At 49.8% G+C, this 25,048-nt stretch overlaps 6 protein-coding genes and 1 pseudogene across 9 annotated transcripts; 3 read left to right on the top strand and 4 right to left on the bottom strand.

The window, feature by feature from the left end:
* Nucleotides 1-33: 33 nt before the first annotated feature.
* LOC112889085 lies at nucleotides 34-1,277 on the bottom strand (annotated as a pseudogene).
* A 6,183-nt stretch (nucleotides 1,278-7,460) lies between these two features.
* On the top strand, nucleotides 7,461-9,429 carry LOC112888686 (uncharacterized membrane protein YjcL-like). The gene is made up of 4 exons (XM_025954973.1): nucleotides 7,461-8,009; nucleotides 8,092-8,202; nucleotides 8,297-8,703; nucleotides 8,843-9,429. Exons 1-4 carry the CDS (start codon nucleotides 7,508-7,510, stop codon nucleotides 9,290-9,292), a joined length of 1,470 nt encoding a protein of 489 aa, XP_025810758.1. The 5' UTR covers nucleotides 7,461-7,507; the 3' UTR covers nucleotides 9,293-9,429.
* A 53-nt stretch (nucleotides 9,430-9,482) lies between these two features.
* On the bottom strand, nucleotides 9,483-12,913 carry LOC112888687 (cysteine desulfurase, mitochondrial-like). Of its 3 annotated transcripts, none has more exons than XR_003227902.1 (2): nucleotides 11,271-12,912; nucleotides 9,483-9,728 (listed from the first exon to the last, which is right to left on the bottom strand). XR_003227902.1 is itself a non-coding variant. In XM_025954974.1 (2 exons), the coding sequence occupies exon 1, from the start codon at nucleotides 12,783-12,785 to the stop codon at nucleotides 11,430-11,432; it is 1,356 nt and encodes a 451-aa protein (XP_025810759.1). In that variant the 5' UTR covers nucleotides 12,786-12,913; the 3' UTR covers nucleotides 9,483-9,728; nucleotides 11,403-11,429. The 3 variants fall into 3 exon arrangements, 1 of the variants encoding a protein (XP_025810759.1); XR_003227903.1 differs by having other exon boundaries at nucleotides 11,367-12,912; XM_025954974.1 differs by having other exon boundaries at nucleotides 11,403-12,913.
* Nucleotides 12,914-13,502: 589 nt separating this feature from the next.
* On the top strand, nucleotides 13,503-17,239 carry LOC112888683 (uncharacterized protein At2g39910). 2 transcript variants are annotated; one of them, XM_025954970.1, is made up of 7 exons: nucleotides 13,503-14,187; nucleotides 14,420-14,506; nucleotides 14,688-14,872; nucleotides 15,554-15,749; nucleotides 15,889-15,953; nucleotides 16,099-16,200; nucleotides 16,909-17,239. In XM_025954970.1, the coding sequence occupies exons 1-7, from the start codon at nucleotides 13,672-13,674 to the stop codon at nucleotides 17,024-17,026; spliced, it is 1,269 nt and encodes a 422-aa protein (XP_025810755.1). In that variant the 5' UTR covers nucleotides 13,503-13,671; the 3' UTR covers nucleotides 17,027-17,239. The 2 variants fall into 2 exon arrangements, with proteins under 2 accessions (XP_025810755.1, XP_025810754.1); XM_025954969.1 differs by having other exon boundaries at nucleotides 13,505-14,187; nucleotides 14,682-14,872.
* Nucleotides 17,240-17,321: 82 nt separating this feature from the next.
* On the bottom strand, nucleotides 17,322-19,135 carry LOC112888684 (acetylajmalan esterase-like). Its single transcript, XM_025954971.1, has 4 exons — nucleotides 18,804-19,135; nucleotides 18,463-18,675; nucleotides 18,148-18,296; nucleotides 17,322-18,019 (listed from the first exon to the last, which is right to left on the bottom strand). The coding sequence occupies exons 1-4, from the start codon at nucleotides 19,066-19,068 to the stop codon at nucleotides 17,492-17,494; spliced, it is 1,155 nt and encodes a 384-aa protein (XP_025810756.1). The 5' UTR covers nucleotides 19,069-19,135; the 3' UTR covers nucleotides 17,322-17,491.
* Nucleotides 19,136-20,652: 1,517 nt separating this feature from the next.
* Nucleotides 20,653-23,015, top strand: LOC112889677 (pentatricopeptide repeat-containing protein At5g44230). The gene has a single exon (XM_025956427.1). The coding sequence runs from the start codon at nucleotides 20,754-20,756 to the stop codon at nucleotides 22,722-22,724; it is 1,971 nt and encodes a 656-aa protein (XP_025812212.1). The 5' UTR covers nucleotides 20,653-20,753; the 3' UTR covers nucleotides 22,725-23,015.
* A 307-nt stretch (nucleotides 23,016-23,322) lies between these two features.
* Nucleotides 23,323-25,020, bottom strand: LOC112889084. Its single transcript, XM_025955575.1, has 4 exons — nucleotides 24,947-25,020; nucleotides 24,875-24,882; nucleotides 24,400-24,644; nucleotides 23,323-24,012 (listed from the first exon to the last, which is right to left on the bottom strand). Exons 1-4 carry the CDS (start codon nucleotides 25,018-25,020, stop codon nucleotides 23,542-23,544), a joined length of 798 nt encoding a protein of 265 aa, XP_025811360.1. The 3' UTR covers nucleotides 23,323-23,541.
* Between the last annotated feature and the right edge of the window lie 28 nt (nucleotides 25,021-25,048).

Below are 25,048 nucleotides of genomic sequence, written 5' to 3'. Positions count from 1 at the left end.
TTTTGGTTCAGCAGTTGAAAACTTATTCATCAATCATACATACCTCTGTACGTCTCCCCAACTTCGTGGCTTCAGTCCACGCATGAGGCCCTGAAGGATGTCCCTCATAAGCTTGTCACGGTGTTCCTTGGAAACAAACCTGGTCTCCTCGTGAGCCGTCCTCGTCATCCGCCCATCGGCGACCTCGACCGTGACGTCCGACAGGCGCCCCACACTCTCGACGCGCACCTCGTCGGCGTAGCATTAGCGCCAGTCGAACACCCGCAGCCTCGGCGCGCGGAGGCGGAAGGACGCGTACGAGGTGAAGCTGGCGCGGAAGCGCGAGCGCAGCAGGAACCACTTGGGATCGGACGGCGACTCCGTGGAGCTGTACCCGTGGCACGACATGCGGAGCGTCCTCAGCTCGTCGGCGAGCACGCTGATTCCGGCCTTGGTGTCGCTCGTCATCACGCTGACGTCGAGGTGCCTGAGGCGAGGCATGGCGTCGGATGTGATGGCGATGCTGGCGGCGAGCGTGCAACCGCCGATGCGCAGGTGCTCCAGCGATGGCAGGCCGGTGAGGAGGAAGTCCTGGCGCAGCACGGTCAGCCCTACCAGCGCCAGCGCCAGCTTGTAGCCTGGAACGGGCGGCCATTGCCGCGGTAAAACCTGGTGAGGGGCGACGGTGCGGGGGCAGCTAGGCGAGGGAGGTGGAGCAGGGGGCAGGGCGCAAGGGTAGCAGCTAGCAGCTAGCAACTAGCATCAGCCTATCTTGCTGCGATAAGTTTTACAGTACAATGCATTTGCTTCTCCTTTCCCCAGCCGCGATGGGGGTGGCTTGGCTCGGCAGCTGGCCGGTGTGCTCGTCGCGGCTGTCCGCGCAATTGTTAGCGACATGTTCAAAGATGACCGGACACACGCAAGTCGCCCACACGGACGATGTGCACATCGCCGAAACAGTCCCCCAAAACAAAACAAAAACCACGAAGCAGAAAATGGCTATAAAAGCAGGGAGGCCACCGCACCCTCTCAAAAAAAAACAGAGAGAGAGAGAGAAGCAGAGGCATTGCTTGATCCATCTGCTCACTCACCTCGTGCCTGACGTGAACCGTTTCAGAGGTAAACGCACTTCGCAAGCAGTCAGGGGCATCTCGTTTCCGGTGCGCGGCCGTGCAGCGTCGCGTCTGCGTGGCCGCGTGCCGTGGCGACGCGCGCTGCCATGGCCCGCGGTGGTGGCCGTTTTGCGCCGAGAGCAGGCACGTGACGACACAACAGCGTGGCAAGCTTATGACCGACATCCTCCAGGCGCTTATGCCTGGACTGCGGCCGCGCAGCTGGAAAAACGTGAAGAGGTATGCAGGGCATGCTTGCTTACTTTTGAACTGCGTGACTTGTTTATTTCCAAACCAAATATTGTAGAAGTGATTGGCGGTCAAAGCTTTAGATGTTTCATCGAATCTTACTTAGTCAAAGTGTCAAGTATTTATGAGTTTATGACATGAGGTAGTAGTACTATTGTACGTGGTACATATATGAGGTGCTTGCATTGAGCATTATTTTGAAATAGGCTAACAAAAAACATGATTATATGTTTTTTAATGTTTAAAATAGCAGGCTATAGCGGTGATATAGTAGCGCTATAGCGGTTTCGCGGATCTGCCGCTATGCCCATTGCAGTAGAAAAAGTACGCAATAGCGGGCTATAGCGGCGCTAATAGCGTTTTTTGATCCTATTGTTCTCTATTTAAAATATTGATATTTTTTTGATTCATTTTGTAGGAAATACATGCAGCGAGAACGTGATGACAGGTAGCTGTGCTTTGAAATCACAAGAGCTTGCTCTGTGCATGGCCAAGTGAATTAAAAATGCATGCAGTGGAGCGTTGAGATGGAGATGTGTCAATATATATGACTCCACACATGTATGTTTATTTTACACATATGTGTATGTCGTTCAGCGGCTTTGTGACATGTGATGGAGATGGACACACTTGTCTTTTTTTTTTTTGATCGTGACACACTTGTCTTAGGTGTGGGAAAGAGAGTTAATTCATTCAACTTACTTTGCACTGACTTTGGATGGCTGACTTGTAGATCAGGAAATGCTCGTCCTACTTGTGAGTGTGGTGTGTGCTACGTTAAACGTAATTGGTTAAAAAAAGAATGAACTTGCTTCTTTGAAATCTCAGCGAGTTCACTTGGTACACCACTCAGCTCACGGCTCACCACCTTATCACGTACTCGCTGGCCGTGTCGCCACTCACGGTCACGGTTCCCGCTACCAACTTGCTCCCCATGAAGATAAAGAGAGAGGTGGTGAGAGCCGAGAGCTCTCGCCGCCGCGTCCCGCTCTCGCCACCGGACGGGTCCCCCTCTCACTATTGCGTCCCGCTCTCGCCGCCGTATCCGCGTCGGCTCCCACTCTCGCTGCCGCGTCCCCGCCGCGAAGAATGGCGGCGACCATGGAGAAGCTCTCCCTCAACCGGGTGATGCACTTCAACCTCTTCGCCAGCGCACAGCTCACCAGGTTTGTCTCCCTCGGGCCGGCCGGCGGGTTCCGCGACGCTGCGGCGCCGCACTTCCTCAAGGTTTCGGACTAGCTGCCTTTTGTGCAATTGTGCTTCTGCGCTGCTTCCGTTTGGTTCTCCTTGTTGTTCAATCCATCTCCGCCTGCGCCTGTTCTGCTTGCTGTTCGATCGATCTCCGCCTGCGCTGTTCTGCTTGCTGTTCGATCGATCTCCGCTTGCGCCTGTTCTGCTTGTTGTTCGATCGATCTCCGCCTGCGCTGTTTCAAATGGTTCTTAATCCTGTCTCTGTCTTCATTTCAGTTGGAGTGCCTCAAGTGCGGCGAATTCACCGTGAAGGACGTCGCTCTCTACATTTGGAGCCCTAGACGGAGGCTTGCACCGCCCGCTTCGGAGCGAAGAAGGTGTGCAAGTCGTGCTATCCAACCTGCAGCAACCCTGCGCACCTAGTTCGCAAGGTAACGACTGACAAGGTTGGAAGTGTGGGAATGGGGTTCATCGGGGAGCGGAGCGGGCCGGCAACGCGTTGGTGAGTTGGGGAGAGCAAGGCAGCCAAGGCTGCGGGGTGGGATTCAGCGGGCTGCGCCGCCACGGGGTGGTGGAGCCACTTGCTCCTGTTTTGATTCCGTTGGAAACGGAGGTGGCCCTAATCACCCACCTGAAGATGAACCTATACCTAAGAACACCCACTCACTCTGTAGTGGATAGCTTTATAATTTCTAATTACATAGTGTCTTTTGGTCCTTTTTGGCTGCAGGGCTGATCTTCTAGATCCCGGGTGGCAGAGCCAACCTACAGATAAAGCTTGCTACTGCGTGGCAAAGCCAACCTTCAGATGAAGCTTGGACCATTGTGATCCCGGGGGCAAAGCCAACCTTCGATAGCTCACAATCCACGCACTAAGTAGTTAGAAACTATAGAAACAGATTGGGAGACCAACTTTTTTGAACAACACTTTATTACACGAACAACAATATTACACGAGAGTGCGAACACTTCTTAAGTGGCTATCCTAGTACTCATTCACGCACTCACCTAGCACTACAACCCCAACACTCTCTTATGCTTGTGGCTTGTATGTGTTGTTGCCTCTTAGGTTACTAGGGGAGGGAGAGGGGGTTCTCATATATATAGACCATGACGACACATATGGTGATGACATGTGTCCCCTATTCTAGAATCTTCCTAGATATTTTCTATTTTACCATACAACAAAAGATATTCTAGAATATTCCTAGATATTTTTTCACTTGCCATATAAGACAAGTGACTCTACAACTTTCCATAAATATTTATATCCATGGTAATATCTTCACCTTCAAAATATCTTCTTTCTTGCATGGTTAAGAGTATTCTAGAAGATTGACTTGCTTTCTTTCAAATCGTTTATCTGGTCTTTATTTTCTGGTCGGTTGTTTGTTTGTTCGGTTGTCTGATGTTTGTTTTCTGATGAATTAGCCTGAACTTCTGAATTAGCCCAAACTTCTGAATTAGGCCTTCTAATAGTGCGATCCGCCGTGACGCGGCAACTGACACAGCTACATTGTGGACTGAACGCAATCTTGTTGCTGTGTCAGTTGCACCCTGTAGCTCAGTCCACAATGTGACAAACTGTTCCCTTGCATTGCAAATTGCACACATTGTTTTTTCCGCCGCGCTAACCTGTAACACTCGTCTGACACATCCTTTGGTGCTTGGCCATTTAACCAACGGTACTTCTAGAACAAAGTTCGCTACCTGTTCCCTGATGTGATCGAAGTGCACAATCTAAATAAATCTTGTTGCGCTGTTGTCAACTTGATAGTCGTAATGTTGTATGATTTTAATGCGATAGATTGATGGGAACCCCAGATGTGATTCTGGTGAGCAATTTAATGAGTCTGATTTTACAGTCCTGTTGTCAACTAGCAAGTAATTAAGTGTACAAAACACCTCAATTCTGGTGTTTTGTTTGCTCTCCTGTAGAAACTGCCAACTGATGTTAACTTCTTTTGCAGTGTAAGAATTGTGGACTGCTGGGTTCTGTGGAGGTGGCAGGGGCAGGAGATGCCATCTGTCAGGGAGAGCGTGCACTGATCATGTATGTCACCTGCATGGGCTAGAAGCCGGTGGCATACCACCCGGGCGCTGGATGGATGGCCACAAGTGCAGCCGGAGAGGTCGTGAAGGTTGACTACACCAACGGCAAATTTAGAGCCTACAATGGATGCACCGGTGTCTGCACGTTCGTCAGTTCCGAAGTGAAGTTTGAGTTTGCAAAGTCTTTCTGATTCCGATGGTGCGTTGCTAGCTAAGTATACATAAATAGTGTTAGACATCGATGAAGAGAATGTTTTGCCTTGATGTTCTTCTCCTTCCTCTTTGGCTTTGCTGTTTTCTCAAAACAGAATTAGGAAAATTGCAGTAGCAACTGCATACCCGCCGGTTGATTTGCAGCACCACTGATCATCTAAAGTTCATGATTCCATAGTCATGCAAATAACTTTCTGCTACCAGATAAAGTTGTTTTTCATATTAAGGTTGTGGCTCTAAAATGATGCGCACTCTAGTTGACACTAGAGCTAAACTCGTGATGGTTATGTCCACTGTCACCTACCTGTCACTATCAGTATGCTCATATTCGCTGCGCACCGGGGGGGGGGGGGGGGTAGGTGATGTCGAATCCCTCCTGCTGCAGGTAGCGGCAAGAGTCGAGCACGCACTTGTGCTCGGTCTGCGTGGTGACGACGTGGCGGCGGCGGCGGTTGCGATAGAAGCGCATGACGCCCTTGACGGTGATGTTGTTGCACTCGGTGGCGCCTGAGGTGAAGAAGATCTCGCTGCCTGTTCACCCATTTAACCAACGGTCCTTCCAGAACAAAGTTCGCTGTCTGTTCCCTACTGTGATCGAAGTGCACAATCTGAATAATCTTGTTGTGCTGTTGTCAACTTGATAGTCGTTTGTCTGATTTTAATGCGATGGATTGCTGGGAACCCCAGGATGCGATTCTGGTGAGCAATTAAGTAATCAAGTGTTGTCTGATTTTGTAGTCATGTTGTCAATTAGCAAGTAATTAAGTGTAGAAAACACCTCAATTCTGGTATTTTGTTTGCTCTCCTGTAGAAACTGCCAACTGATGTTAACTTATTTTGCAGTGTAAGAATTATGGACTGCTGGATTCCGTGGAGGCGGTAGGGGCAGGAGATGCCATCTGTCAGGGAGAGCGTACACTGATCATGTATGTCACTTACATAGGCTACAAGCCAGTGGCATACCACCTGGGCGCTGGATGGATGGCCACAAGTGCAGTCGGAGAGGTTGTGAAGATTGCCTACACCGACGACAAATTCAGAGCCTACAATGGATCTACCGGTGTCTACACGTTCGTCGGTTCCAAAGTGAATTTAGAGTTCACAAAATCTTTCTGATTCCGACGGTGCGTTGCTAGCTAAATATACATGAATAGTGTTAGGCATCGATGAAGAGAATATTTTGCCTTGATGTTCTTCTCCTTCCTCTTAGGCTTTGCTGTTTTCTCAAAACAGAATTAGAAAAATTGCATTAGCAACTGCATACCCACCAATTGATTTGCAGCACCACTGACAGCTAAAGTTCATGATTCTATAGTCATGCAAAAACTTTCTACTACCAGATAAAGATAAAGTTGTTTTTCACATTAAGTTTGTGGCTCTAAAATGATGCGCACTCTAGTTGACACTGGAGCTGAACTCGTGATGGTTATGTTCACTGTCCTACCTCTGCATGTCACCTACCTGTCACTATCAGTATGCTCATATTCGCTGCGCACGGGGAGGTAGGTGACCTCAAATCCCTCCTGCTGCAGGTAGCGGCAGGAGTCGAGCACGCACTTGTGCTCGGTCCGCGTGGTGACGATGTGGCGGCGGCGGTCGCAATAGAAGCGCATGACGTCCTTGACGGCGATGTTGTTATACTCGGTGGCGCCCGAGGTGAAGAAGATCTCGCTGCCTGTTCGCCCATTTAACCAACGGTCCTTCCAGAACAAAGTTCGCTGCCTGTTCCCTACCGTGATCGAAGTGCACAATCTGAATAAATCTTGTTGTGCTATTGTCAACTTGATAGTCGTAACGTCGTCTGATTTTAATGCGATGGATTGCTGGGAACCCTAGGATGCGATTCTGGTGAGCAATTAAGTAATCAAGTGTTGTCTGATTTTGTAGTCATGTTATCAACTAGCAAGTAATTAAGTGTAGAAAACACCTCAATTCTGGTTTTTTGTTTGCTCTCCTGTAGAAACTGCCAACTGATGTTAACTTCTTTTGTAGTGTAAGAATTGTGGACTGTTGGGTTCCGTGGAGGTGGCAGGGGTAGGAGATGCCATCTGTCAGGGAGAGCGTGTACTGATCATGTATGTCACTTGCATGGGTTAGAAGCCAGTGGCATACCACCCGATGGATGGCCACAAGTGCAACCGAGAGGTCGTGAAGGTTGACTGCACCGACGGCAAATTCAGAGCCTACAATAGATGCACCGGTGTCTGCACGTTTATCAGTTCCGAAGTGAAGTTTGAGCTTACAAAGTCTTTCTGATTCCGACGGTGCCTTGCTAGCTAACTATATATGAATAGTGTTAGGCATCGATGAAGAGATTGTTTTGTCTTATTATTTCTTCTACTTCATCTTTGGCTTTGCTGTTTTCTCAAAATAGAATTACAAAAATTGCAGTAGCAACTGCATACCCGCCGGTTGATTTGTAGCACCACTGATCAGCTAAAGTTCATGATTCTATAGTCATGCGAAAACTTTCTCCTATCATATAAAGTTATTTATCACATTAAATTAAATTTATGGTTCTAAAATGATGCGCACTCTAGTTGACACTGGAGCTGAACTCGTGATGGTTATGTCCACTGTCCTTACCTCTCTCTGCATCTGCATGTCACCTACCTGTCACTATCAGTATATCAGTATGCTCATATTCAGTCTGTCAGTTTCTCAGTTCACCTCACTTGTCCCGGCGTTGACTCTCCCGTGATCTCCGCCGGATGGCAGCTGCCACGGCCGTCTTCGCCCCGGCCAGCGCCGCAGCTCCGCCCGTTCTTCACCACCGCCGCAGCCGCTGCCACCGCAACTACTCGTGCGGCCTTGCGATTGCACGCTCGTCGCCATCGTCGTGTGGCGGTGTCCGCTGGCGCCAGATATTGCCATCTTGCGGCTATGGACGCGCACGCGCCCCCCTTGTTCCGGCGTCTGACCACTGGGGCAACTGGACCTTCCTCCTGAGCACCGCCGCGCTGGGTACCTGGTCGGAGAAGTGGAGCCCCGTGGGGAAGGCGCTGACCGGAGCTCTGGTGAGCGTGCTGCTGGGTCTGGCGGCCAGCAGCGCCGGCGTGGTGGCGGCGGACGCCCCGGCCTACCGCGTGGCGCTCGACTACCTGCTGCCTCTGGCCATCCCGCTGCTGCTCTTCCGCTCCGACCTCCGCCGCCGCCCCCGCGGCGTGTTCCGCTCCACCGGCGCGCTGCTGCTGGCCTTCCTGCTCGGATCTGGTACGTTCTTGTCGACTAATCTTCCTGCGCCGTGTCGCATGCCATCTCTGAAGATCTTCCGGTACTATGCTTGCTTTCGCAGTGGCGACGGCGATGGGCACGGTAGTGGCGTTCCGGCTCGTCCCGATGCGGTCGCTGGGGCCGGACAACTGGAACATCGCGGCAGCCCTCATGACCCGCCACATCGGTGGAGGTAAGGTATACATCGCCCCTTGCTCTGCTTCACCCGCTGCGGCGCGCCTGAAACTGGTCTGAACTGACGGTTTGCCTGCTCGCCGGCCGTCAAGTCGTCAGCTTCGCCGCCGTTTGTGAAGCTCTTGGAGTCTCTCCATCAGCGCGGGCAGCCGGGCTAGCTGCTGGCGACGCCGTCTGCGCACTCTACTTCACAGGCCTGTTCGCATTAGCTGCCATGATTCCTGCGGAAGACTCGCAGGCAACGGGAGAGGGCTCGGAACCGTTAGCCACCGCTGGCAATACGCCACCTGCTGCGTCAAGCGCCATGGCCGTGGCGGCGGCGTTTGCCATGTGCAGAGCAGGAAAGCTTGCGACGAGCATGCTGGGGCAGTTGGGCATAGAAGGTGCAAGCCTTCCCTTCACAACAGCAACCGTGGCGGTGGCTTTGGCAACCTTCTTCCCCTCTCAGATCGGGAAGCTTGCGCCATCAGACGAGGCCCTGGCTGGGATTGTGATTCAGGCAAGCATTTTTTTTTCTTTCTTCCTTTCTGAGATCAGCAATTCACAGAGTAGTCTCCACGCGCGCACACTCACAGAGTCACACTATTGTGCAAATTCGCGCACCTGAAGCCCGTGCATTTCACTGAACTTGCTTGCAGGTGCTCTTCGCAGCTGTGGGAGCTAACGGAAGCATCGGCAACGCCATCAACAAAGCGCCCAGCGTATTCGCGTTCGCGTCCGTGCAGGTCGCGGCGCATCTCTTGGTGACTCTCGGCGTGGGGAAGCTGCTCGGGTTCGACGGGAAGCTGCTGCTGGTGGCCTCGGCCGCGAACGTCGGCGGCCTGACCGCAGCCGGCGGAATGGCCGCCGCGAAGGGCTGGACTTCGTTGGTGGCTCCGGGGATCCTCGCGGGCATCTTGGGAATCGCCGTCACCACCTTCGTGGCAGGTGTTTTCCTCGTTACGGTTTGTCTCTACTACCTCCCGCGGTTGATCACCAACCCCGTCGTCATGGCCTTCGCAATCGTAGTCGGTTTTGGTACGTTTGTCCTCGAGAACTTCGTGGCAATCGGTGTCGGTGTGCTTGCCCTCCTCAAGTACAGGAAGTAGCAGTGAAGCAGGGTATGCGTTGTCATGTCTCTTTTAACCCATCGTACATTCACAAGACAGAAAAAAAAGGGCCTCACTGACACTGAGTTTGGCAACCAAATTCGTGGAAATTCTATCCTGATACTATTTTGAGATGAGCAACTTTGTGCAATATATTTGGAAGATGAACAGAAAATAGCAAATAGCAGCATTTATACCAGACCAAAATATATTTACAGCATTGACACTGCTCCTTGAAATTGTATTTCAGACAATACCAAGTATTTGAGGTGTCCTTATTTTTTTGTCAACACACTATACCTTAAAAAAGGCATAGGTAAACCTCAGGAATACATATACATCTCAGCCTTCCGACAGCCGAAGAATCCATTCCCGTATAACAGAACTACGAGATGATTGCACCTGCAGGAATGTCTTCACCAGTTGCAGACAAAGCCTGAAAGAGTTCCAACATGAGGCACCAAATTACAATTGTGATTACTCCTGATACTAAAAGATGTATTGAAATTTGAAAATAACCTCAATGACACAAGTTGATCTGCATCAAGTACTAGAGCATATGACCAAAGCAAGATCTACTAATTGCAAACAAGTCATTTTGTGGTGTTTTATGAGCTTTAGGTATCTTGCTTTGCCTGATAATATTGTGGCTTACATGGCAGGAAAATCTAGCTAATGGCCTCATAAGGATCTCCAGAGACCAATAGTCACCAAGAAACATTCACGAGTAATAACTGGACACAACCACAAATGAAACGTTCACTGAGAGCTCATCTAGTGATGATTTTGGTAGAAATATTTCACATGAAACTAAAGTATAATCCCACCAGGCAAAATGAGTAACTTTATGATATGTCCTGCCAACTCTTTGAAACAATGGGTACCAACAACCCTTATTTAAACGAATATTTAGATTAGACATGTGAGACTTGTCAAAAAAAGAATTTCAATAAAAAAATTTAGTTTGCACAAAAACAGAGTATGGATAAACTGTAGGTATACACTTTGAGACTTGTCAGTACAAGAATAGGTATACACTAGACTGGTTAGTATGTACCTACAGAGGACCTAACACAGTATATTCAGGTAAAGCCAGTAGGGTCAGTATATTTGGATAAACAGATGATAAAAAACAAATTAATTATGCACAACTAAGTAATCTTTTATCACAATCTGCTAATTATTGTTACCACCATCTTGTCCCCCAACAATTCACTGGCCAAATATAACATATGAGATATGAAATATTCAAGTTTAGCCCTGTGGTCACAACTGGGTCTGCCAGTCCGATATCATGAAACCATTCCAGCACTACAATTTCAGTGGGAAATTAACAAAGGCCAGAGCTGGACATCGGGTGGCTAGATTTTGCCATTTTAGCTCATCATTTTTGGCATGCTTGGGCTTGTTTAACCTGCCCTTGCAGTTCCATAAGGAATAAACTTGGGATTCAACTGGATATGGAGATTTCGTTTTAAATCCTAACGATTTTTTGTACTGATTTTAATAAACCCCACCAGACCCCCATATCATAATTCCAAATAAACAGTCTCAAGGGGCATTATGAAAACGCAATATTCTTAGCCAGGGCCCATTTTGGTGAATTCATTGTATTGCATCCTGAAAGCAAGAAAGTGCCTTGTATATTTCTTGATCAGCACTTCAGCACAGACACTTGTGAAATCCGATTGAAAAAGAAAATCCCTGCTAGAGTATCCAGAATTAAGGATCTTAGAACAAGCAAACATATTAAGATGCGCAGTCTGATCATGTTTTCCTCTTGTCTGAATTTTGCATTAAATTCAACAGAACAAAACCTTACTAGGTCTTCTTCGAACTGATCAAGTCATATCATCACTGAAATAATTACATGCACAAATGCATGCTCATAAGAAATCACTAAGAAAATATTGCACATGTTATCATACGCTCAAAATTCTATCACAGGATATGCTGAAAAGGAGTAAGATTACTCTACCTGGTGATGGAAACATGGGTCCAAGGCAACCATGGCAGCTTCTCTTTTGAAAGAAAACAGGATATAACAAAGGGCAGGCAACTAAGAGCCATACACCTATGTATGCGTCCCGTGGACATCTAGAGAACTTACGAGTGACTAATTGTCATGCAAACTGCCTCAGTGCTGAGACCACTCGATGCTCTTGAGGTCAATGCCAGCCTTGGCCATCTCATAGAGTGGGCTCATGTCACGGAGTTTCTTCACCTGACGCACAGTGAGCTCAATTGCTCTGTCAACCTCTTCCTCGGTGGTAAAGCGGCCAATGCCAAAGCGAATAGAGGTGTGCGCCATGTCCTCCTCCACCCCAAGTGCCCGCAGCACGTATGAGGGTTCCAAGCTGGCACTGGTGCAGGCACTACCGCTCGACACAGCCACCTCTTTCAGCCCCATCAGCAAGCTCTCTCCCTCCACATATGCAAATGACAAGTTCAGGTTGCCTGGGTAACGGTGTTCCATGCTTCCATTGATGACAACCTCATCGACCTGCGCAAGAATGCCATCAAGCAGCCTCTGCTGCAGAGCACTGACTCGCCTATGGTCATAATCCATCTCTTGAGCCGCAATCTCACAGGCAGCACCAAATCCAACAACAAGTGGTGTGGGCACGGTGCCACTGCGGATGCCACGCTCCTGCCCACCACCACTCATCTGCGGCTCCACCCTGATACGCGGACGCCGGCGAAGGTAGAGCGCCCCTACGCCCTTGGGGCCATAAATCTTGTGCCCGGAGAGGGACATGAGCCCAATCCCCATCCTGTTCACATCAATCGGGATCTTCCCCAGCGCCTGCGCGGCGTCAGTGTGGAACGGCACGCCTTTCTCTTTGCATATGCGCCCAATCTCCTCGAGCGGCTGCACGACGCCGATCTCGTTGTTGACGGCCATGACGGAGACGAGGCCGGTGTCGGGGCGGATGGCGTCCTCGAGCTGCGCGAGGTCGACGAGCCCGTCGCTGCGCACGGGGAGGTAGGTGACCTCGAATCCCTCCTGCTGCAGGTAGCGGCAGGAGTCGAGCACGCACTTGTGCTCGGTCTGCGTGGTGATGACGTGGCGGCGGCGGTCGCGGTAGAAGCGCATGACGCCCTTGACGGCGATGTTGTTGCACTCGGTGGCGCCCGAGGTGAAGAAGATCTCGCGCGGGTCGGCGCCGACAAGGGAGGCGACTCGGGCGCGCGCGGCCTCGACGGCGGAGTCGGACTCCCAGCCGTAGAGGTGCGTGCGGGAGTGCGGGTTCCCATAGCGCGAGAGGTAGAAGGGGAGCATGGCGTCGAGCACCCGCGGGTCCACGGGGGTCGTCGCCTGCATGTCCATGTACAACGGGCGGCCCGAGATGCGCACGCCCTTCACAGTGATGGATTCCTTCTCCTCCACGGAGGCCGCCGCCGCTGCGGGCGCGGCAGCCGTGGAGAGGGCGCGGAAGGCGGGGGCGCCGCCGCGGAGGAAGAGCGGGAGGAGGCGGCGGGAAAGGGCCATGGCGTGGGGTGGATTGGGGTGGGGAGGGAGGAGGTAGGGTTCAGGGGAGGGTTGGAATTTGGGGGCGCCGCCGCGGGGCTGCCGTTTCGGCGAGGGGTGACGTGGGCGCAGTCGGAGCACGAGCTGGGGCAAAGTGGCGGCGACCGTTTTCTAGAAAAGACCTTAGTATTCCAATTTACGTTCAAATACGATCCAAAATTGGATCGTTACGTTCAAATACGATCCAATTTCGGACCTCTATTAACCGTCGGATTATAAGTGCGGCTCGGCAACGGCGCAGAGCAAATTGGCAGCGGCTATTTTACACAATACTCCTCATTGTTAGCATATACTGTCAAACAGACCCCAAATTGGATCGCGATTAAGGGCCAGTTTGGTAGAGCTCCAACCGATCATGATTCTCTGTGGGAGCTGATTCTCTAAGAGAAGTGATTCTGTGGCTGAAAGTGATTCTCTTTGATTCTCTAGCATAAACTCTTAAAATCAGGATGGAGAATCATTTCACAGAATCAGGAGAAGCTATTTTTTTAGCTCCCAGCCTCTTAGTTCATTTCAGAGAATCACTCCATAAAATCAGCAGAGAATCACTTCTCTCTGAAAAACTGTTTGGCAGAGTTCTTGCTGTATTCAGCATGGAATCAGCTCTGGAGCTCTGCCAAACTGACCCTAACGATCGCGATACAATTTCTGGATCAGTTTGAACCGTCCGATCGTTCATCCGCGGCTCTGGTCGCAGCCGAGCAGAAATGGCACGTGCAGTTTTCCCGAAATGACCCTGCGCTGACAGTTTCGGTGGCACCACGGCGGCGGCGGCGACCGGCGACGAGGCGTGAACTCACCCGATTTCGCAGCAGAGCAGGCACGTGCTCGAAGCTTCCAGTCCGCCATGCCCCAAGCCACCACGGCCTCAGCCGCAGCGGCGACAGCGAGGCTCCCCCGTGATGCCCTCCTCCGCATCGCAGCGCCGCTCCGCGAGCCCCTCGCCGCTGCGCCCTACGAGCCCCCCGCGGGCTCATCCGCCTCCGTCAAGTCCCTCCTCGCCTCTCTCCTTCCTTCCGCTTCCCCGGCCCAGCCCCAGCCCGGGGCGGGCAAGGAGGCAGTGGACCTGCTACTCTTCTGCGCCGCCGTCCTCGCGAGCTCTCCAGAGCACCCCGCACTGCACTGGGTCCCGGCGGGCCTTGCGGGGGCGGCCGCCACCGCGGTGGGGGAGATGGCGGCGGCGGGTGGGTGGGGCAGCGTCGGGGAGATGGTGGTGGCAGTGATGCCGGAGGTGGTGCCTCCTCTCAAGACCATGGTGAAGGACTCGTGCGTTGACGCTGACAACGACGAGATTGGGGCTGTGAAGCCGCCCAAGGAGCATGCTGTGGTCTCCGCGCACCAGTTCCGGTGGCTGGTGTCTCAGGTTTGTGCTCTGTGAATAGTACTTGAGCATCGTTCTTGTCAATAGATGGGTTGTAAAACTAGTGCAAGTTTGCAAGTAGGAGAAAATTTCACACTGAATAAAATCTCATTGCTCTGAAAATGTTTGGCACTGGAGAGTAGTACTAATATCCACAGCAGCGGAACAGTATTAGTAAGTGAATAAAATTGTAGCACTGAAGATGTTTACTTCAGTATCTATTTTTGTGTTTCAGGTTTGTTACCCTAAGCTTGGTGATTTGTGTTGGTTAGTCATTCCATGTGCTCTGACAACCTTGGATCATTGGTCACCAGAAGTTAAGGTATGGACATATGGTGTCCCTGTTGATTGTTTGGTTTGTCTAGTGAGGATAACAGTAGTATGGACTGCATATTAGTGCCAACTTTGTCTTAGAGGCATTTATTTCAATTTTGGATGCTAACTACACAGCTCAACCTTTGGTCCTGTTAATGAACATTGTTCCGTATAATTGACAGGAACAGGGTATAGTTGGTTTCATACACATAGCGAAGAACGTGAAAGTAACCGAATTAAGTTTGTATGAAGATGCCATACTTGATGCATGCTGCCATAACATTCCTGCCGACAATGAGTTATGGTATCGTGTTGTTGAGGTATCTGTGCTATTGTTAACATGCACTCAGCGAAGTAATCCCCGTAGCCCCTGGTAAAATCTCTTTCCAGTTCAAATCTTTTTTCCCTTTATTTTCAGTTCAGTTGTAGTCTGTTCTAGTGCTTATAAGTTCCATGTAGAGAAACCTATCCTGCTGTGTTTTATTGGAGTATGCATATTCAGAAATGTATATGATAATATGTGGTTTCTATTGCTCTCTTTCAATTTACGAGCTGTACACTATGGTATTCCATCTAAACTTTACAACTAAAAAATAGAGAGGTGACTGGGGAAAATGATTGCCTTTTGGTTTAATAAAATTTAAATGAGGCACTGCTATTTCCATAATTCCATCTGGTGGGAAATTAAAGTTTACCAATTGAATGGTTTGGAACTTTGAAAACTTGAACATATTTTAGGGAAATACATCATTTGCTGTACGTGGTTGAGATATAGAATCATTGTTGAAGAGCCTAAGTACAATGTTTATTGGTTACTGTGGAGAAGGCAAGCTAGTAAAAATAGGTTTACTGAAGTTTTCTTAGATGGATGCTGAATTAAGTTACTGGCCTGACTATTGGCTGATATTTTTCATGCTTTTCAAAGTTCCATGATTACATTGCATAATTGCAAAATCTGGCTCGACTCTAATATAAATATCCACAAAATGTCTTGTATTTTTTCTTAAACTATCTCATATCCTTTTATTCGAATTCGATTTCTAATTGGTTGCAGGTATGATCGTATGCTCAGTGAGATGTTAGGCCACTTGGAACGGCAACCACTAAATAAAGAACGCCGTGTTGCATGGCTGACCCTTATTGGGCCAATTTTTGATGCTATGGGCCTCTTCTTATTGGCTCATTTTCGTCGCCTTTTTTCGCTCTTTTTCCAGTGGATGCATACTGATGATGATATGACAGTTCTTCTGGTAAGGAAAAATTTCGTGGTCATGTGCACTACAGTTAACTAGCTTTAGAGTAAGGACTACGCTAAGTCTTTTATGGTATGGACTTTTCTTATATAGTTTATTATGGAATTTTGATATTTTAACTGTGAATTTTTTTCAGGTTTTGGAGCAAATGCATGCCATCATCAAGCTTACCTGGATTAGGAAATCACCTTATACTTCAAGGTATTAGGAGTTGTGATTTATCATTTATGTCATAGTTCTTACTTCCATGCTCTGCTTGCTGTGCTCACTGTATCTGAAAATTCCAAAGGTGTAATAATGTTTAATTAGCAACTAGTTGCCTCCCACTCACTTCCGTTGTGTTTAGGCTGGTGGATGAACTTGTTCTCTTGTATAAAGAGTCAGCGACAAGGAGCAGCCGTGAGGTCATACGAACTCATATCCTGGAAATGCTTGTACTGCTTCAGAAGTAAGGAACTCTTCTTCACTAGCACTTCTAGTTTCTAGATCACACGCATAGTATCACATTAAGAGCTACTTAGTGGTGATCAGACTTTAAATTTCCATTTGATTCAAAAGAATTCTTTGAACCAGTGGATTCTCTATCGTTGGCTACTATCTACAGCCTAGGTGTTCCTAGTTTGCAGAGTTGATAATGTTCTTCATTTAGTTGACCTATTTGGAATGTTTGAGATGACTTGTGCTACTGATTGAACATAATTTATCCACTGTGGCAATTAAATTATCAGAATGGACTTGCTGCCGGGGCTACACTATTCCATTTTGAAGGATGGATCTGATCTGAGCACACATCTATTCTCATTATCGTCATAGACAGCTGAGATTTGTTGGTTGTCTATTATCATTTTGCACTAAACACCCCCTTTTCTACCGAGGGATGAGAGTAGGGTGTGCTATTCACATATGCCATGTTGTTTTATAACAAGGAAGCAATCAATCAATTGCCTTATGGTATTAGTTGAGCCACTTGGAAATAGGGAGAAGCTTGTATGTTAGGTTTCATTATCCACTATTTAACATACCACAATTAAGCTTAAACATGAACAGGCGATCCATATGAAAATGTAACATGCAATTTCTTGTATTTATTGCTGCATTCCACCACTGTTTTTGCCTTGGATATATCTTTTTCTTATAGTAATGGTGTGTGTTGCAGTTGCAAGGGACAACAATTTGAGGAGGCTTGGAAGAAGCATGAACTTGACCCAGACTTGACAATGCTGCTGTCAACTTTCAATCAGCTTTGTATAAAAAATAGTTCACCTGGATGTTGAGTTGAACTAGGTATTCTCAGTCACTCAGTGTACCATTGCTATCCCGGCTGGCTTGGCTGAGGTTTCTTCTTGGTTGTAATGCCGCGGCGGAGTTTTTCTTTTTTTAATTCTGCCATTCTGGTCTACGGAACGAAATCAGCTCTGATTCTTGTGGCAAATCCCATTCAAAATTTTGAAGTATCCGTAGGGGCAACTGGGGCATCGGGCATGGTATGAACTACTCATTCCTTATGTTCGGTGTTTAGCTTAGATGAAATGCCACTGCTGCTGTACCAGCTAGATGCTGCAAAGTGTATATTGCTAACAGCTTGTTTCATTCGTGCCTAAGCTCCATAGTATAGCATAGCATACATGGATACAGCTTACTGGTGCTCTCATCAGGTACTGCGACGACAGCTAACTGAACCCACCGAAGCCTAAAAGTAGCCGGATGCATGTATATTTTCTTTATATCTACTACGAAGATTATGTCTCTGTCTGGCCATATTTCTCCGGGAAGCTGAGTATCTGCGGCTGCAGGTACTTGCCATGGTAGATGAGCCTGGACATGGCCCTGTACGCCGCCTGCGTCATGTGGATCCCGTCCCAGCTCACGTACGCCGACGGGTCCGCGCACGCCGTCGCCCCCTCGAAGCCGCACATCCGCCGCCAGTCGAAGTTGTACTCGCCGCCGCCGGCGCCGCAGCAGGCCTTGCGCGTGCTCGCCGCGTCGAAGCCCAGCGAGGAGGCGTTGTGGAGGAGGGCGAGGAAGGAGTTGTAGTAGTCGGCGTAGGCGACGGACGCGCCCGGGCGCGCTGCCTGCAGCCCCTCCACCGCGCGCTGGAGCCGCGCGTTGTGCTTGGCGGCGAAGTGGTTCAGGTCCCGGAGGCACCCCGCCGCGTCGTAGTCCGCCGGCTCCGACGAGGCGGCGTTCATGGCCAGGTACCCCGGCACGCAACCGATGGGGAAGTTGCCCGGGACGATCACCCTCCTCGCGCCCATGTCGAGCACCTCCTGCATGCGTCGTCGCAATAATAGTACTCAGTCAGGAATTACCACAGCTTCTCCTCTAAGTCATCTTAAACTTTAACGATGCGGTAAGAACAAGTTCATCGGTAGAACTGTAAGTGTGAGACGTTTACCTTGGCAGCGTCGATGATGGTCTTGACAACCCCAGGGATGAGTTTCTCCACCTCGGCTACAGGCTTGTACTCGAAGAAGGCGTAGTTGTAGTCGTTCCCTCCGATCTCCCCGACCAAAACAAGAGAACTACGAAGCCTCTTGCGTATCTCTGAAACCGCACAAAAATGTTTTGAGTTTTTTTTTTTTACACAGAGATCTTTGAAGTTAATTTCAGATCTCACTTGTTTGAGACCAGAGCTAGTGTGACGGTGCACTGACTGATCAGCGCGAGGAATGTGCGCAAATGAAAGGAGAAAAGGAACGAGAGGAGTTGCCTTCATCGGTGCCGAAGCTGGACTTCATGAAGTCCTTGAACCACCGGAGCTGCACCTTGAGGGAGTTGGAGGCGAAAGGCATGGGCACGGTGAGGTTGAACTGGTCGGCGGGGTCCACGGCGGTGGCTCCGGCGACGGCGAAGTTCACGCCGTGGTCGAAGCTCTTGTTCTTGCCCAGGTACGGGTTCAGGAACGGGAGGCCCAGGTCCTTAGCTGCACTCATGTATGTGTAGACGAAAGATCAATGCGTGTCATTACCCAGAATCTACCTGTCTCTTTTTTTCTCCAGTGAAGTGAAACGAATCTAGTGTGTTCAAGTTCTGAAACAAATGTTTGACTACCCAGGAAGTCGATCATGAGGAGGCCATCAGAGCAGCGTCCAGTCGCGGTTCCCATGGTGACGCCGTACGGGAGGTGCTTGATGGTCTCGAACATGCCGGGGGGCGCCTCCTTGGCCAGGTTCCCCGTGTCGGTGATGGAGTCGCCGAGGCTGTAGATGGCAGTGACGCCACTGCCGTCGCCGCCACTGCCCTTCCCATGGCAGCAGCAGAAGTGCAGAGCAAGGAGGGAGAGAGCCAGGAGGAAAGCTGCGGCAGAGGAAGCCATGCAGGAAACCTAGTTGCAAATGAAATGGCTCGGGAGAGAGGTCGAATCGGGTGACGAGGAGGTACATGGCGGCCCCAGCCTTTTTATAAGCACGGCGGGTGGATGGGCAGGAGGAGGAGCAGGTACTTGGGTCCTGGGCGCGCACCATGCATGATCGGCCACCGCATGTTCTAGAACGAGAGCATGGATGGGTGGCGATTTCGCCGCCCAGAAGGCTCGGTCGGCCGCGCGTGTAGATTGGAGGAGACGGCTTTTTGATCGAGGGCCGTGCTTTCGTCACCTTGTTAGCGAAAAGAATGCGTCGTAAGATCGGATCGAGTCCGAGATTACGGGGGAGCTCCTTTTGACCACAGCCACCATCTTGAGTCTTGACAGTCTCGAGCGCAGGTAAATGAGTCCAGGGACAGACTGCAGGCTCTCATCGGTGTTCAGTTCAGGTAGAGGGAGAGAACATGCAGGAACTCCTGGTACTTTCATGCTGCCATGGAAGCGCAAGATTCAGAGAATTCCGGGCCTGAATAACTGACAGGTTTTTGCGCCACGGAATTGCAACTGCTGAACTTGCAACGGCATTGGAGGTAAGTCACGAGATTCAAAGAATTCTGTCCCTGAATAATGCACACCATTCATCATTGGTTGCGGTGCATTATTGCTGCCGATGCCGATGCGGTAAAAAAAGCCCGAGCTTTAAGTAACAGAAAACGGCCTCGCGTGCACGCTGGGGCGGGCAAAGTGGGCGGCCGGCCTCGGCCTCCCGGTGCGCTTCTTTTTCTCCCGCTTTTCGACCGGCTGATATGGCGGTGGATGCGATTGGGCTGAGCGGATTTGCTCACGAGTGCGATGGGAGCGACGGAATCCCTGCGATTCCGAGGCCGAGAGCGAGAGCCACGCCTGGCTTGGGCGGCTGCCGGGGAGGCCGTGAGGCGAGCAGAGAGCTAGTGGCCGTGCGCTAGCTGCCTACCTAGCTTCTGCGCGGCCTTGGGGTGGTCGGGCCGGGTCACAAGGTGTGTGATGGGCATGTAAAGGAGATCGTGTGATCGGGGGAGCAAGGCATCGGCTGAGGCGGCGGTGCGGAGTATCGGGGAAGAGAACGCGAACCAGGAGTTGTGACGGGGGGACGCCGGTGAGCGACGTTCATGTCGATTCGGAGAGTGCATCGCTAGACTCGGAAGCTTTGCCTGATTCTGAACTTTGGCAACGTGCAGAATGGGCCACACACGTATCTGACCCTCATCTGCGCCATAGGTGTGCGAACAGTGCATCACGGCTAGTATACAGAGCCTTTTCTCGTACGAAGAAAAAGTACAATGCTTTCGGGAGAATAAAAGCACAGTATAAAATGAGTTTTTTTAGGGGAACAGGTATACATTATACAATGAGCGGCAGGTAAAACTTTATTATGGAAATTGGAAAACGCAGGCTGCACATGGGCCTGCAGCCAAGGGAGCCGGCGAGACGGTCCAGGCCCAACTTGCGCTGTTGTGGCCAACGTCTCACCCACTAGTCAAACTACCTGCGCGGCCCAAACCAGCTTGACGATATGCCATGGTTGGGTTGGTTAACTTGGTTTGGCTGTCACTCCCGCGAGACCGCGAAAAACCACCCCCCGTTTCGAACCAACCCGCGCGCCGTCCCCCTTGGCGCCGCACCCGCACCTCGCTTCACACTTGCGCCGCGACGCCGGCATGGTGCACCTCGCCCCGCGCCATCCTCCCGCGCGGCTCCCCGCTCCACCACAGCCGCCCCCGCACCCGCCGGCCGACCTGCCGCTCCCGCTCCTCCCGCCGCCGTCGCTCACCTCGTTGCTGCTCGCGGCCGTCGCCGCCTCGCCCTCCCTCCCGCACCTCCGCCACATCCACGCGCTCGTCGTCCGCCTGCCCGTCCCGCAGACCTCCGTCCCGTTCCTCCTCTCCCGCCTGCTCCGCCGCCTCGCCGCGCTCCCGCTCACGCTCCAGCCCGCGCGCGCGCCGCTCAGCTACGCGGCCGCCGTCTTCTCCTCCCTCTCGCCGCCCGACCCCTTCCTCGCCACCGCGCTCCTCCGCTTCGCGCACCTCACGCAGCCGCCCCTGGAGACCTTCCGCCTCTTCTCGTGGCTCCGCCGCGCGCGCGGCGGCGAGCTCCCGCTCCTCCCGTTCGCGTTCTCCCCGCTGGCCAAGTCCGCAGCGGCCGCGCGCTCCCTGCCAGCTGCAGCCGCCGCCCACGCGGTCTCGATCCTTCTCGGAGGCTTCGATAAGCATCGGTTTGTTGAGAACTCGCTGATCGGTGCGTATGTTGCATGCGGCGATGTCGGCGCTGCACGCAAGGTGTTTGATGATATGATGGTGAAGGATGAGATTTCCTGGACAAGCATTGTGGTGGCGTACTCTAAAAGTGGGGATATGGGGTCAGCTGAGGAGGTATTCGTGGAGTGTCCGGTGAAGGATATGGTGGCCTGGACAGCGATGGTCACTGGGTACGCCCAGAATGCCATGCCAGTGAAGGCATTGGAGGTATTTGAGCAGATGGCGGCGGCAGGCATGGCCATTGATGAGGTTTTACTGACTGGTGCCATCTCAGCTTGTGCTCAGCTTGGTGCGGTGAGGCGTGCCGCCTGGGTTCAGGAGATTGCAGAACAGAATGGTTTCGGAAGGAATGTGGTTGTTGGGTCAGGGTTGGTGGATATGTATGCCAAGTGTGGTCTCATTGACGAGGCGTGTAGGGTTTTTGAAGGGATGAAAGAGAAAAACGTGTACACTTATAGCTCAATGATAGTTGGCCTAGCATCACACGGGAGGGCTAATGATGCAATTGCTTTGTTCAACGACATGGTTAGCAGGGCAGATGTGAAACCGAACCATGTTACCTTCATCGGAGTACTGGCAGCTTGCAGCCATGCAGGGATGGTTAGAGAAGGGCGCTTCTACTTTGCACAGATGAAGGACAGGTATGGGATATTGCCTTCTGCAGATCACTATGCTTGTATGGTGGATTTGCTTGGTCGGGCTGGATTGGTGATTGAAGCCCTTGATCTAGTGAAGTCAATGACCGTGGAGCCTCATGGTGCTGTCTGGGGGGCACTGCTAGGCGCTTGCCGAATCCACGGAAATACTGAAGTTGCTAAGGTTGCCGCTGAACACCTTTTTAAGCTCGAGCCAGAGGGCATAGGGAACTATGTCTTGTTATCAAATACACTTGCATCAGCAGGAGAGTGGGATGAAGTGTCGAAGGTTAGGAAAGTGATGAGAAATCGGAGGCTGAAAAAGGACCCTGCAGTTAGCTGCTTTGAAGGCCGGGATGGTTTGGTGCATCAGTTCTTTGCTGGTGATAATACTCACCCAAGGACAAGTGAAATAAAGAAGGCATTGCTGGAGTTAGTGGCAAAATTGAAGCTTGCAGGTTATGTGCCACATCTGAGTTCAATTGTTTATGATGTAAGTGAGCAAGAGAAAGAAAGACTGTTAATGGGTCACAGCGAGAAGCTTGCTCTGTCGTTTGGATTGCTCACACTGGGGTCTGGATCTACAATTAGGATCGTAAAGAATCTAAGGATCTGTGAGGACTGCCATTTGTTTATGCGATTAGTGTCAAAAGTTGAGCCCATCAACATTATTGTCAGGGACAATATGAGATTCCATCACTTCAAAGATGGAGAATGCTCCTGTGGCGGATTCTGGTGAACACAGAATATGATTTTTGTAAATAAGTGGCAGAATAGCTCTCAAATGATAATTCGTGTAAGTTATCCATCTGGCTTGTTTCTGAACATAGAACACTCAGCTTTGAATTCCAGAACAAGCTAACTTCAGATTAAGAAGAGATACATGACGCAGACCTAGTTGGCAATGTTTTGATAATAGAGTAGTTTGGTGTTCGATTTGGAAAGTGTTTATATTAATTTTGAAAATTGATGCTTAAAACATAGGATATGTAGAACACACATGCTATAGGAGAAACTCCTTTTGTGACAGCAGTGGATATTAGTATGTAACTATTTCTCTGGGAAAACTGAAATCAGAATTTATTTTTTTTCCTAAATACGATATTTTCTTGATGTAGTTTCCTCTTTGTGCTGAAACTCTACATTATAGGCAAGACAAAACAAGAACTGAACTTCCACCAATTCTTTGCTTGGTATTGTATTAATGCATTTCTAGCTAGTATTCGTGCCTGACAGGCCCTAGATATTAGCATACAGATTTCTAGTGACTAAGAAATAATTCTGATCAAAATTTGATGGAAGTATTTCAAAGCTGGATTCTTTTTTCCTGAGATGTCTTGGGAGTTAAAATTGCAATCTTCTTCAGACTTGTATTTCCACAAATGCATATGCCCTTTTTATGGAGGCTTTGTCTTGCACAGAATGAAACAATAGCGCTGTGCCATTACTCCATCTTTTTTTGAAGGATCAACGGGGGGTGGGTGGAGCATTCCCTACCTGATTGTTTTGCATGCCATTACACCATCTACCTAACTAGTCCAGATAACCAATTTGTTTCATCGATGCTGACTAGAAGGGTTCCTACCCCTGCTGCCCGAGAATAGCCAGTGTGGATTTTTTGTTGCAGGTGAACTGGGGCCGATGCTTAGTTTGAGGTCAAGATCACTCTCAACAGTGGCACTCCAATTTTCATCCTTAACTGCTTTATGGCTGCCTACTGGGTTTTCTGTGCAGTTTCCTCCTTTGACTGCTGAATTGTCTTCACTGAAGAGGCTTAAGCATATCCTTGGCCTGCATTCTTGAAGACCCAATTGTTCAGGTACTTGTGGAGGAGCAGAGTGTTGTGCATTACCAAGGCAAGCAGGTTGATTAGTCTCTGAGGTGGAAGGACTTCTGTTGTGGTTTGATCTTGATCTATGCACCATTTCTTGAGTTTCTTCTGTTCTAGATTGGAAACTACGCTTCCCACAACCAACTTCAGTCATCAGCGATTTCTGTACACAATATAGCCGATGCAGTTCATGCACCTGATGCAAAAAGACAGTATAAAATGCAAAGGTTATGTGTTGCTGGAATTAAAGGATAACTTAGATATGATTAGCGACTAGCTGTATCTCTAGAAAGATGAAAGATTGTGCATACTAAGTATCTGTAGGCACTACATCATAAGAAGAACCTGGAACAATCTGTTATTTCTCTCATCTCTATGTACAAATATACGTTGCAAAATCAAAAGTTTCAGGAGTCTTCTTAAAGCACAGCTCTCCTGCATTTTCAAGGGGAAAAATTGCTCGGGAGTCAAGACCTGTTAGGGTGTCTGGTCTACTTGCTTGTGATTTCTATAGATATATATCTGGTGAATCCTGTCATTTATGAGATGGCTAACAAGAGTACAGGGGCTACTTCTTGTGTACCTGCTGTCTGAAGACCTTATCATGCTCTATGATTGTTTTCCGAACAGATTCCTTACTATCATGCTTGAAATGCTCGTCCATTGGCTCTTCCAAGGAGTACAGTAGCTTTTGTCCACTAACTTTCAGCAATAATTTGGCTATCTTCTTGATAGAATCTCTACTCTCTGTATGCCTTGTGATGGATTCCTTTATCTCCAATAAGGCAAGGAGGATCCTATGAGTACCAAGCAGATCAGCAGCCATTCCTGAAAACACCAGTTTGGAAGGTCAGTACCTTCAGTGGCAGCCATCTTTCAGGATTGGAGAAAATTGTCTAGAAATTTAAAACTGTAGCCTGTGTCAGTTGCACTATGCTTGCGAGACAATTACATGGTTGACTGCAGAGCATGAGGGCAAGTGACAATTGATATTGGGTTGACACTGAATCAAGAATCAAGAATCAAGTAAAGAGGGACTTGCATGGATATTTACTCACCTGATGGCCTGATTTCTCATGTTCCAGCTGCTTATCTCGCATTTTTCCTCTTCTTTGGTTACAGGTCATGACCACTGGCAATCTCCATATGCTAGCAGAGCAGCAGAATTGGAGGAAGCTTGCTTAAGTCTATCCTCAGCACCCATTACTCATTTCAGAGTCTTAACTACAGAA

The sequence above is a fragment of the Panicum hallii genome, chromosome 4 (assembly GCF_002211085.1).
Source record: "Panicum hallii strain FIL2 chromosome 4, PHallii_v3.1, whole genome shotgun sequence".
Lineage (NCBI taxonomy): Eukaryota > Viridiplantae > Streptophyta > Magnoliopsida > Poales > Poaceae > Panicum > Panicum hallii.
The sequence above is the reverse complement of the archived record's forward strand: the minus strand, read 5'-3'. Positions and strand labels throughout refer to the sequence as shown.